Source organism: Neurospora tetraspora (assembly GCF_033439725.1).
Source record: "Neurospora tetraspora strain CBS 560.94 chromosome Unknown B0H65scaffold_2, whole genome shotgun sequence".
NCBI classification, from domain to species: Eukaryota; Fungi; Ascomycota; class Sordariomycetes; order Sordariales; family Sordariaceae; genus Neurospora; species Neurospora tetraspora.
Window position 1 is genome coordinate 862,348 of NW_026944384.1, and position 12,121 is coordinate 874,468.

The 12,121-nt window shown below is 54.7% G+C and overlaps 5 protein-coding genes across 5 annotated transcripts; 3 read left to right on the forward strand and 2 right to left on the reverse strand.

The window, feature by feature from the left end:
* Positions 1-36: 36 nt before the first annotated feature.
* B0H65DRAFT_455152 (ribonuclease-III-like-domain-containing protein) lies at positions 37-1,584 on the reverse strand. The gene is made up of 3 exons (XM_062826227.1): positions 772-1,584; positions 413-639; positions 37-349 (listed from the first exon to the last, which is right to left on the reverse strand). The coding sequence occupies exons 1-3, from the start codon at positions 1,196-1,198 to the stop codon at positions 206-208; spliced, it is 798 nt and encodes a 265-aa protein (XP_062683873.1). The 5' UTR covers positions 1,199-1,584; the 3' UTR covers positions 37-205.
* Positions 1,585-1,750: 166 nt separating this feature from the next.
* Positions 1,751-4,172, forward strand: B0H65DRAFT_455154 (histone acetylation protein-domain-containing protein). Its single transcript, XM_062826228.1, has one exon. It carries the CDS (start codon positions 1,995-1,997, stop codon positions 3,903-3,905), a length of 1,911 nt encoding a protein of 636 aa, XP_062683874.1. The 5' UTR covers positions 1,751-1,994; the 3' UTR covers positions 3,906-4,172.
* On the reverse strand, positions 4,170-5,503 carry B0H65DRAFT_455155 (cytochrome P450). The gene has a single exon (XM_062826229.1). The coding sequence runs from the start codon at positions 5,491-5,493 to the stop codon at positions 4,219-4,221; it is 1,275 nt and encodes a 424-aa protein (XP_062683875.1). The 5' UTR covers positions 5,494-5,503; the 3' UTR covers positions 4,170-4,218.
* Positions 5,504-8,018: 2,515 nt separating this feature from the next.
* Positions 8,019-10,541, forward strand: B0H65DRAFT_91603 (uncharacterized protein). The gene is made up of 2 exons (XM_062831562.1): positions 8,019-9,447; positions 9,527-10,541. Exons 1-2 carry the CDS (start codon positions 8,133-8,135, stop codon positions 10,414-10,416), a joined length of 2,205 nt encoding a protein of 734 aa, XP_062683876.1. The 5' UTR covers positions 8,019-8,132; the 3' UTR covers positions 10,417-10,541.
* A 485-nt stretch (positions 10,542-11,026) lies between these two features.
* B0H65DRAFT_419679 (uncharacterized protein) lies at positions 11,027-11,311 on the forward strand (the record flags this gene model as incomplete). Its single annotated transcript, XM_062824227.1, has 1 exon — positions 11,027-11,311. A coding segment is annotated over one exon (285 nt), but the record flags the coding sequence as incomplete, so codon positions are not given.
* Positions 11,312-12,121: the final 810 nt, after the last annotated feature.

Genomic DNA, 12,121 nt, shown 5'->3' on the forward strand with positions numbered 1-12,121 from the left:
CAATGTCGCAGCCCTCAAATGACTTGACAAAACCATCTTGCATGCAAACAATAATCATTCTGGACTCCGGCCCGCAGGCATGAAATGGGTATGCGGGATTATGCCAGCCTCTATGCCCATCGATATAGTACAGGGGTGTATACAATAAAGGGATGCTTCTCTTCTTTCACTTCCTCTTTTCTCTCCTTCTCAAGAGGAGCGCATCTTACGCTCCGAGCCTCTTGAGGATCTTCTCTCTGACGATGCGCTGGGCGACAGCGGCACCCTTTTCTAACGAGATGGCGCCAATGACGGCGAAGAGGGTTGAGTTGAGGACGACGACGACACCGGAGGATTCGAGATCTTCGGGCTAAAGAGTCACAAGGTTTCGTGTTAGCAGCAGCTCTGGGTAGTGTAGCGTAGTACATCATACCATTCTGGGCTTCCACCGCATGACGGTGAGCAGGCCGAGGTCGATGCCCATCCTTGCGATCTTGGTCTTGTCCATAATGTCTAGCGGTTGCGTGTAAATGAGCTTGTCGATGTTGGCCAAGGCGGCGTGGTTGTAGGGCGTGCGGCCGTACTTGTCGACGGTGGGCTCGTTAAGGACGGGGCTGGTGAGGATCGAGCGGGTAGTCTCGAGGGCGATTATTTGACGGCCTGGCAGAACTTTGTTAGCCGTGGTCCGTAGCCTGTGCTGCCGTAGCGTTCTTTCTGGTTTCCCTCCCCATATCCTTTCCCCTTCTCAAACAGTCCAAATTCCGTGTTCTCCAATCCATAGCCAAAACGTACCGAGGAATGCCAGCCTTGTGTTGTAACCTCTCCTTCCGTAGTCGAAACTCTTGTGGGTGACGGCCAGCCACTTGGTCTCCTCTGATAGCATCCTGGCGCCACCCTGGCCGAGGAAGGCCTCGTAGAACGCATCCAACTTTGCCGGGTCGCTGTTGACCATCCACTGCTTGCGCCTGGGGTCCTTGACGAGGTTGAGGGAGAAACCGGGGCCCTTCATGCGCTCGGGGGTGTACGACCACCTTGGCCTGGGCTGCTGCGAGCTGCCGAATGCATCTTGTTCTTGTTGGACGGCCGACGACGACGAGACCTGGCGGGCGACGGGAACGGCAGCGAGTTGTTGGACAGCGACAGGTCGCCTAGAGCATTGCTGCGCGACGGTCTTGCATGTCGAAGCGAAGACGGAACGGGAGGGTGTGAGGGCGGCCATTGTGGTCTACTGTCGGTTTTTTTATTTGGATGCGACTGGAGATGCGACGACCCGGGGCGAGACCGTGGAGATGCTTCGAAGTTGAAGGTGGATGTGTGGATGAGACCGGGTCGTGGGGTAGAAGATGTCGAGGTCGGATGGGCGCCCGTTCCACTCTCGATCGCAAAACACCAAAGATTCCGGAGACCGTGAAAGAAGGATGTCGCGCGGCTGGCAGTCGGTCGGCGCGGTCGGTGCACAGGCTGTTTCGACGGGTCGCTGTGCAAGGCTCCGGGTCCGTTCGCGCGCCTGGAGTGGGACGGCAGACGGGAATTTTTTGCGACCGATTGAGGGACGGGACCCCTCGGCAGGCTTCGATACGGCCTAGCTCGGGTGGTCTGTGCGCCATATCGGTTTACCTCTCCAGAGTCCAGACTTTGGCCGTTGACGATTGGCCAATTCTCTAAGCTCAGCAAAGTGCGGGGCCTCAATTCTCAAGAAAGCTAGCCGCTTGAGGTTAGTTCGACCATCAATCCCTCCCGTCTTGGTCTGTTCAAAAGGTACATCAGTCAGGTACCTTTTGAGAGAGAACTTTAGAAGAGCAGGGGCAGCTCCGCGAATCGATTTACACGGCGCCCTGTCAGTGCTTGTCGCGTCCCTTGCAGTTGAACAAGGCTGTCTCTTCTTCCTTTCATCTCCTCCCTTTTCTTCCCCAGCACTTTTCTTCAACAAAAAGCTGCTCTTCCCCAAGGCACTCCGTGCTCATCCTCACCATGTACTCCGGTTTGTGACCTCACTGACCATTTCAGCACCCGCAATGGCATCCTCGTCGTCGACCCCTTCCACGGTTTCCAAACACGATCGCGACTCTTCCTCGGCCAAGATGAGCTCCTCCAACCAGGTGAATGCAGGTGGAAGCACCACGAGCACCGCAAACAATACCACGAACGAACTTTTGGAAAAGCTTGCTTCTGTGCTGCCAAAGGACTTGAAGTTCTCCATCCACCACCTATCGACACCACCCACCCGCACCGATGCTCTCTACGCAGCTCCTCCGGGAGAGAAAGCCGACAAGACATACTGCGAAAAGCACTTCCTCGCCCTCTCGATCGAAGCCCCCGTCACTGGTGCTATCAAGCGGTCTTCCCCTGGCGCTGACGAGGCCAAGTCGACCGAGACGACAACAAAACAAGTTATCGCCTTCGCCATTGAGGTGTTCATCTTTACGACAGCCTTCCAGACCGTCCTGTTCGTCTCCAAGGCCGATTCGACCGGTTACCTCCATCTTCTCAAGCTGCCGAGAGGAGGCCCTTCCCCCATCAGCCAAGTCAGCTCGACCTTCGTATCCTACCTCATCCAACATCGACGACGCAAACACATTGTCTCCGTCGTCAACCTCTTCGGCCGTGCGCAGCACCAGTACCTCTTCCCGGGCAGTGGTGAAAACGACGGAATCGGTCCGGGCAGGGAGAAGCACATTCTTAGTGACAGGGGTCTGATCAAGTGGTGGTGTCGGGTTCTCAATCCACTTTTGGAAGATCAGCGCAAGGACGATCGAGTTGCGGCCACCAGAGGGTACCTTCTTGTTCCTGGCCTGGAAGAGCGGGACATGCGCGCCTTCATTCCACGGACCGTCACCAGCGCCAACGATTGGGTAATTGGCCATCCCATGGAGAGGATATCCCACTATACTCAGGAGTTCGACTGGGTACCGCCTAGATGTCTGATACCGCGATACCCAGACGACCCAAAGTCCCGTTATAGGGATGAGCTTGACGAGGAGTCTGCAAAGTGGAAGCAGGATATGGGAACTTGGAAAAGCATCAGGACATTAAACCAGTTTTGGGATACCATGGCCTTCAGGCAGGAGTGCTCGTCTGGGCGGCTTACGGGGTTCATTTGGTTGGTCTTTGACCCCAAGGAGTCGGAGATAGAAGAACAGGCGACACAAGCCACGACGGCTTCGTTCTCGACGGCTTTTGCAACCGCGCCACTCATGACCCCGACCGGCTCTTTCGATGCTTCTACCGCCTTCCCTCCTTCAACTCCACCAAAGCGTCGTGCTGATGCGCCGGTCCGTACACCACAGGCTAGTCCGCTGAAGGCCTCTTTTACAGCAGGCCAAGCAGCTGCCTCTCAACCTGGGACGGAAAAGGAGACCAGCAAGAAAGACAAGGAGAAGAAAAGGAAGCTAAAAGGTCGCATCACCCCTCGTGTTCCCAAAATCAAGAAACACCAACGAAACTACCTCTTCAAGCGACCAAATACCACGGCCTACTACCACTGGCCAGCGGAGGGCCGTGGCGACCTTATCGTGGATGAGCACGATTACAAGCGTGTGGTGGAGCTACTGCTGCAGCTCGATTTTGAGACGCTGGATAAGGCTTGCAGTGCCACCAAGCGATGGATCAGCGAGGCTGGCATGGGTGCTAAATGGGGGCATGAGGTTGTTGGGAGGCGGGTCCAGACTGTGACGAGTGCCACTGCTGGTCGGGGAAGCGCAGCTCCAGTTAATAACTTGACGGGGTTGGTGAGGAAGAAGAAGCCGGCTGCTGTTGAGAGTGGCGCGGCGGATGTAAAGACTAATGGGCTAGAGGACCCCTTTACCGAGAATGGGACGGCTACAGCAACACCAAGTGATGCTGTTAACCCATTGGTGCTTGAACCACCAAAGGTGAATGTGCTGGGGGCTGGACTGATTAGGAAGAAGCCCAAGGCATCATCTTAGGTCCTCTGATTACTCTTTTCTTTATCTTTCTATGATACCTATTTGTATTTCTTTCGTGGCATGATACCTTTTCGGAGACAGCGGGATTGCGGAAAATGGGATAGGGGTCAAATGGATGGGCGTACACGACAAGCTGAGCATCACCTTGACCAGCCTGAACGGGTTCTGGGTATCTATCAAAATAACATTAACTATTGCTTGTTTTCCACTGGAGATCTCCAGACCGATTGCAAAGCTTGTACCATCGTATTTATTCCTCCCCATCACATCCCATCCCTCCTTCCTCCCCGTCCACAGTCCACAACCCCATCACTCAACCCTCCAAGTTCCCCACCACGCCCTTCACCAACCTCACCTTCATCCTCATCCCATCCGCCGCCCTCGCCGTCACCTGCCTCCTCGTATACAACTTTTCCTTCACCATGCAACACCCCGTCCTATCCACCACCGGCCTTTCTTCTCTATCAGGCCCATCTTGAGGTACCAACACCTTCTCCCCCAACCCCACTTTAACAAACTCATACCGCCTGTGCACCAAAGCCACAACAACCTTGGCCTCAATAATCGCCAGATCCCGGCCGATACAATCCCTCGGTCCGCGCTCAAAGGGGCGCCACGCTCCTGCTGGAATTTCTCCCTTGTTCTCAGACTCGGATAACCACCGCTCAGGCCAAAACTCGTCCTTTGTTTCTCCATAAACGGAGGGATCGCGGTGTATGATGGTGGCGCAGTTGTAGAGCACCATCCCATCCAAGTTCCACTCCCCTCCTTCTCCTCTTCCGCCCTTCTCTTCAGTCACGACAAACCCAGAGCCAACCTCGGCTCGTCTCGCCGTACCAGCGGGTGGATGCAATCTCAAGGCTTCCTTGATTACGGCGTGGGTGTAGACCATTTGATTCAACTTCTCTGGTCCTTCGGGACCCGACAGTTGAGCACGGATCTCAGCTGGTGAAGCGGAGGGACCACCAAAAAGGGAGTCCAGTTCGGAACAAATGCGCGCGTGTGCGCGCGGGCAGATGGAGAGGTAGTAGAGCACCCAACCGATCAAGATGGCGGTGGTGTCGTGCCCGGCGAAGAGGAATGTTTTGAGGGCGTCGGTTGTGGTCGAGAGTATCTTCTCCGGGAGGACGGGGGAATTTGTCTGGTCGCTGAGGGAGAGGGAGAGGATGGAGCGGGATTTCGGAGCGGCGGTCTTGGATCCGTGCTGTGTGAAGGTGGTGGTGGTGGAGGGGTGGGATTGGGGTTGTTGTTGGGAGGTGTGGGCGTGAAACTCACTCAAGTGTTTGCGCTGAACGAAGTCGCGGAGGAAGGTGTCGACTTTCTGGGAGAGATGCTGGCGGCGTTGACGACTGAAGGGGTTGGTTAAAAGCTGTAACCATTCGATGGGCGGTTTACCGTCGGCGGCGTAGGAGGTTATGAGGCGGTAGTAGGTTTTGGTGAAGTTGGACATTTGGCCTTTTTCTTCTTCTTCTTTCTCTTCCATTTCCGTCAGTCCCTCCTGTTCATCATGTCTATCTTCATCTCCATCTTCTTCACCCAAATCCCCCTTCCCCAAAAGCTCCTCCTGCGCCCCAACATCCACCTCCATCACCACCTCCCCAATCACATCCACCGTCAATCCCTGCGTCAACTTATCCAACTTCACCGTCTTCCCCTCCTTAGCCACCCTTTCCAACAGCCTCAAAAACATCCACCCCTTCTCCGCCACACATGGCAGTAAACCCATCAAATGCCCCGGCGCAAACCCCGGATTAAACCGCCTCCTCAATTCCCTCCACTCATGCCCTTCCTTGATAATAATCGAGTCGTGCCCCACCAGCAGCTTTAACTCCTCCCCAACCGTATAAGACTTGGGGACCGAATAAGGAAAGTTATGAGTAGCAGAAGCAGAAGACCTCGAGATCTGCTCAGCTAGATGGTGCGAGGCGATGATACAAAGACAGGGCCCCACAGGTCGCAAGTCCATGAGGAATAAGGGGGGACGGGAGAGGGAGTGCCAGATTTCGGTGAGGGCGAGGTCGATGTGTCTGTCGGAGGGGCCGCCGCGGGACATGAAGCGGTGGAGGAGGGACATGTGCCCCCAGATTAGGGAGGTAGGGGGTTGTGGGATGTGGGCATATTGCTGGAAGCGGAGGTGGTGGAGGCGGAGGTAGAGGAGGGTTGTGAGGGTGAGGAGGGAGAAGAGGAGGAGGAGGAAGGTGGACATTTTGGTTGTGATGCTGTGATGGTGGTGATGGTGATGGTGTTTTGGTGATTTGGTGGTTCGGTGGTTTGGTGTTGTGGGAGGGGAAAGTCTAGGAGAGGACGGAGGTTGCGATGTTGAACTGAACACTTAAGACAGACAAGAAGCGTAGATCTGGCTGCTCTTGCCCTCCCTTATATGCCGCTGCGTTGTACCATATGATCTACGTCCCGTTCCGGTTGCCCCATGTCCCAGTGTTCCAGTGTCCCACGGGTCGACGGTTAAATACCAGCTGAAACTACCTGTGATTCATCAATTTCATTCGATTCATCCGTCACACCTCCCGAATCCTGATCTCTCGCTCAACCGATATTTCGCCACCCCGTCTTCTTTTCTTCTTCTCCTGCAGCGTGTGCTTCTTCTGCTGTGATGTTACACATTCCCGCCTGGCGCTCCCAGCCAGCCAGCCAGCCCACACTCCAGTCCCGTTCCCTTCATGTTCCTCCAAGTCCTCAGCACCTAGGTACCTCGTACACAAGACCACCACCTCATAGGTCCATGTCTGATATGATAGGCCCCCTCCGTCCAGAAAGATCTCATACGTCAGAAGCAAGGGACGAACTTTACCTGTGCATCGATGCTGTCCAAGCTCCCAAGAAGCTCCGAAGCCGCTCCAAGCGAGTGGGGGATATTGGGGACGGGTCGCGGCGTTCGTTCCGTTACACTAAGGTAACAGTTCTTTCCATGCAATCCATACCAGTTCGCGCGAGTAGTGCTCGGGCCGTCCCTTTTGGCTTGCATCATGCCCTGATCCTTGAGAGATGGAAGGGAGTCTTGGTACCAATAGGAGTTTTTTTCTTATTCTTGCTGCACATGGCCAATGGAACCGTGATCCGAGCCGAGCGGACAATTAATTTGGGGATTTGGGGGCTTTGGGCCGGGTGGCCGATGTCTGGGCTCTCGTGCTCTCGTGTATATCGGTAGTTGGATGGGGAGCTGGACCCTAACCCTGGCTGTGGGGGGGGAGGTGTTAGCGGAGGATGAAGGAGGGGGGCTCGAGGGGGGATGTCTGGGCTTCTTTTCATGAGTACGTTTGATCTATCATCCTTTATAAAGGTATCTTTCTGGGCAATAAATTTCTGTCTGACTTGTACCGTGATGGCGGGTTGTGGGATTACTGCTCCATTGTCAGGCACATGCCAACCTTAACATCAACGCCCACCCACGCCTAGGGCCCGTATCCGCGCCGCATGCAACGGGCCGTGTCGCGTTTACATGACCCCCTGAACCGAGCGAACCTCCAAGCTTGGACAAAAACTCATTCACCCCTTTCATAAACCTTCTTCTTGTCGTCTTTTTCTTTCCACATTTTGGTGTTCGTCGTTCCTGTGTTAAAGGGCATACGATGCCGTGCGGGGAAATGCCATTCAACACCGCGGAGGAGGAGTGACGAGTTCCATGACATTGGCGCCATAGAGCCCCACACGCATGTCGGGGTCTAGCGTCCCCTGACAGAGCGTGACAGGCCCTGCACCTGCGCTTTTGGCGGCAGCGGCGCGTGGCACTGGATGTGAAAGATTGCGGTAAGCGCACATCCAATGTTTTTTCACTGCAGCAACGGCGGCGGCAGTGACAGCCAGTCCAATTGACCAATGTGGGTTGAGGTGGCCAAGGTGACAAGCCGAATGGAGCAACCCCATGTGAAGTCTCCAATTCTCAAACGACCAGTCCAGCCCACCACAGCACACCGCCATATCCACATCTGGACTGGATCCCAACCTAAACCACTTGTCCTCAACAAGGCCATTCCATCCCATGCTCTAGGCTATTGTTATCTGATTGTTGTTTTTGGGGACGCTTTCCAGTCAGTTGGAGTCCAAACCACCACTCATTTGATTAGGGTGGTACTTGTCTCATTTGTCCATTTTTACCCCTTTTCCCCTCCCGGCGCCACGGTTCCCCTCAACATCTGGATCCGGCCGGTGCGGGGCCCTTACCTCTGAAGTCATTGAACCCGCCGACCCGGAACGGACCCGGACCCGGAAATGGCCGTGCTTCCACTGCCCGACATCGGGACATGGCTGTTCCGTCGCGGCGACTCGGATCGCAAACGGGTCGCCGCCGAGAACCCCGTCGCAATTGTCAAACAGCTCGACGGCCACATCAAGGCACGAAAACAAGCGAACCTGCCTCACTCACTGAAGGATGCCGATAAGGACGCCCTGGTGGGGGCGATGCTGCTCATGGGCAAGAGCCTCCAAGATGCCCTCAACATGTTCATGGCCGAGGTCCTGCCGCACGATGAGTACCCCAAGGGATGGAACGAGGTCCTCTCGGGCACCCTCGGCGGCCTGCATCGGGCCCTTGCCGACACACTCGTCACCCTGGAACGCCCTCATGCTGCCGAGACCGGTCTCAGTATGAAGCAGCACCAAGAGTCGTTGAAGACCAGGACACTCAGTTTGGAACTAGATGAGGCGCCCGTTAAACCCGGACTCAACAGATCGGAATCGGCACCAGCTGGCACAACACAAGGTGAAATCTCACCCGACTTTTCACCCCTTGGTCCTCCTCTTCCTCTTCGCCTCGCCCCCGTCCCCGAACGCTTCGAGCCCGCCTATGAATACCGCGACCTGGCCGCCGAGAACCCGGGCGTCAGCATCGCCGTCATCCAGGAACTGCGTGCCGAAATGCGCGTCAACGCCGCCATCCAGCTCGCCATCGAATCGCTCGAGTTCACCGAGGGCCAGCTGCAGCTGGTCAAGCAAGTGAACAAAGCCGCTGGCGGCGGCGGAGCTAACTTTGAGCCTGTCCAGCAGCACTTTTACGAAGGATACGATCGCATCCTTCGTCGGGCTGTCGAACTAGAGCGCCGGGATCTCAGCAGCGAGGTACCTGTCCCTGTGTCGCAGCCAGCCCGTGACAGTCGGCCTCAAACCAGCCACACGCAAAGCTCCGCCCAGCTAAGTCCCACGTCGTGGAAGCCGCGCGCGCCGAGGAGGATAAGTCTCGTTACTATTCCGCCGCCTCATGAGGAGGAGGCTCCTTCTCGTGGTGGCCAGAGACGGGGTAGCTATAACCAGAAGCGGCCCGGCACGGCACCGAATGGTTCCGGGGGCATGATGCACAGGAAGCGAAGCATCATGTTCAACGATGATGACTTTTCTGATCACACGACGCTGGGCAATTCGCGGTCGTATTCGAATCTGAGGTCGTCGCAGGGGTCGTCACATGGTTCGAGGGGTCCGATGGAGGCCATGACTATGAGCCCGACCGGACAGGCGTTTGATCAAAGGGCGAGGGCGAGTGCGAGGAGGAATACGGTGCACGGGATGGGGGGGGTGGGGATTAGGGAGGAGGGTGAGTTCTTGGCTCTTTTTTTCTCGTGCCATTTTCTCAGGCAATAATAATATGATGACTGACCTCTGCTCTCCGGCAGACGAACGACCACAACCCCAAGGTCTCTCACAATCCCAACAACAACCCCCCAGCCTCCGCCGCCGCCTCTCTCTAGCCGATGAACTCGCCATGGCCGGCAACACCGACAGTGACTCCTCCAACTACGGCGACGAAGTCGACTACGACCAAGACAACGACTACCAGCAGGAGGACGGCGACAAAGGCGACGGAGGCGAAGAAGAAGACGAAGAGTTCGGCGAGTTCGGCGAAGTAGGCGAAGCAAGCGTCATTCAATCCGAGCTTGGCAGCGGAAGTGATCGGGACCTAGCCAGTCCTCGGACCCCTGGAGCAGGTGCAGGTCCGGGTTATTTACATGGCGGTGGTGGTGGGTTTGCGGATCACCACTCGCGTGCCTCGTCGATCAATTCGATCCCCATGAGCGAGGGGTTGGTGGGTCAAATACCGCCGAGTGAATACGGGAGTCAATTCGACGAGGGGAGCACTTACGGGGGTAGGGGGTATGGTGGGTATGGAGCACACAGCAGGCAGATATCAAACGTTAGTATCGACGATAGGATATCGTACTTCCCTTCTACGTGGGGTAATGTCTCCTCCGTAGAAGAAGGACAGGAAGAAGAAGAAGAAGAAGAATTAAGAGGCCCAGGAGGTCGGCCTTTGTCCGGATACTTCCCTGGAGCGGGGCGGTACGACGGGGAGTACGACGACGATAGGGAGTATGGCGATGAGGACGATGAAGCAGGGGATGGGTACGCGGATGAAGACGGAGGAACGGAAGAGGGAGATGATGATGGAAGCGAAAGGTCGGTGGATGAGAACGAGGAGTTGACGGAGATTATTGAGCAGTTGAGGCCGTATATGAGGTTGTCGGTATCGGGTGCGGCGAGCAATACGGGGAGGATATCTGCATGAGCGGTGGCGTTTGCATCTGCATCTGCATGAAGAGGAGGGGGAAAAGCATGAGCATGAGCGGTTGCATTGGAACAACGTACAACCGGCATTCTTGGAGGACTGGCCTAGCCTGGATCAGGCAAAATCAAGGGATAGAGTGGAGGAAGCATGAAAGACAACCAGACAACACCATGGACATGGAAACAGACTACACTTTTCTTTTGTTTAGGTAGTTACCCCCACCCCAACCTTAGCATATAGTACTACGGTAATGTGTACGGATTGCATAGTATATTGGGCACTTGGACACATGCACACTTGGGCAACATGGGCAACATGGGTTATATCGAGACACGTGGGTAATTCAAACCTTCCAGATTCATTGGCCGTCCCCTCGGTCCATCTTTCGGATGAAAATATGACAAAGCCCAGTGACAGGCTTTACCGTCGTTGACAAATAGTTAACGCTCAATGATCCACTAGCCTCACCATTCACGACCATGAGGCAAAACAGCAATAGGAGTAAGAGACTAGGTCTCTACTTGCACTATAAGAAGCGAATATAACCCAGTACCTACCGCTACCTCTAGATTCTACACCACACAATACCACAATACTACAATACCACCAACCAAGCCCCATTCCTAGCCCACCCCACAAAATGTGCACAGTAACTTATAACGAAACCAAATGCTCCCGCTGCAAGACCCTAATCAAATCCGAGGTCGACCGAAGCACTTGCTACGAAGTGCTCACATCCCAATACACGGCCTCACCCCTGATTTTTGGCGGATGTAAGGCCAGGCAGACGTCGGTAACGAACACGAAGGAGGACATGGGAATGTGTGATGTTTGTAAGGCTAGGAAGATTGATGCGGCTGATGTATGGAGGGCGGCAGCGCTGGGGGCGCTATGATCAGGCAGGCGGGAGGGTGAGATGAAGGTGAGAAGCAGACTGATGAGAAGGTGGAAGTAAAGGGTGTGTTTTGGTTGGTGTTGTGATTGCCTGATGATGTACGGCTGTGCCGCTGTGGGTTGGTTGGTGTTGGGAGTGGACGGGATGTTGGAATTGAGAGCGATGCTTTTGTGAACAAGTTACATGGAGTTAGTTGAGGTATCAATCTGGATGACGGGTGTCCGTGGCCGCCCGGTCATCCTCCTACTGCCAACTATGTTCTCCCCAAGACCTGACTCTACCCACTCTTAGCCCCAAGTGTACGTATAGAGTGAGCCAATACCCGTGGGTGTGAGGCTGGCTTATGTAAAGGAGGCTGGCCAGACTACACCCACTCTCTTGCAGAGAGTGGGCCACTAAATTCTGGGACACCACTTTAATATGGGACAGTCCAGATTGTATGGGAACAGCACCAAAAATGTATGGCAATCAAGAAGGAAAAGCCGTAGCACTACGACAATGAGGATTTGAAAAATGCAATTTGAATGAGAGCTTCGAGGAAGTATAAGAGCTACTTTGGGAACTTTTTAAGAAGATCCGATACCCGGGGGTAGTGTCATTTACAAAAAGGACGGAAATTTCACCAAATGTGATGCATCGTCTAACACCGGAATGCATCGTCTAACACCAGAATACTAAGGAACAGTATAGGATTTCGATGTTACACTAACTCCTCTGCTTTAGAAAAATCTCTCAAAATTCTATTATCTTCATTGAATTCTATGGATCATTCGTTTTCATTTTCATCTTTGGAGTTACTTTGGTCGTGGC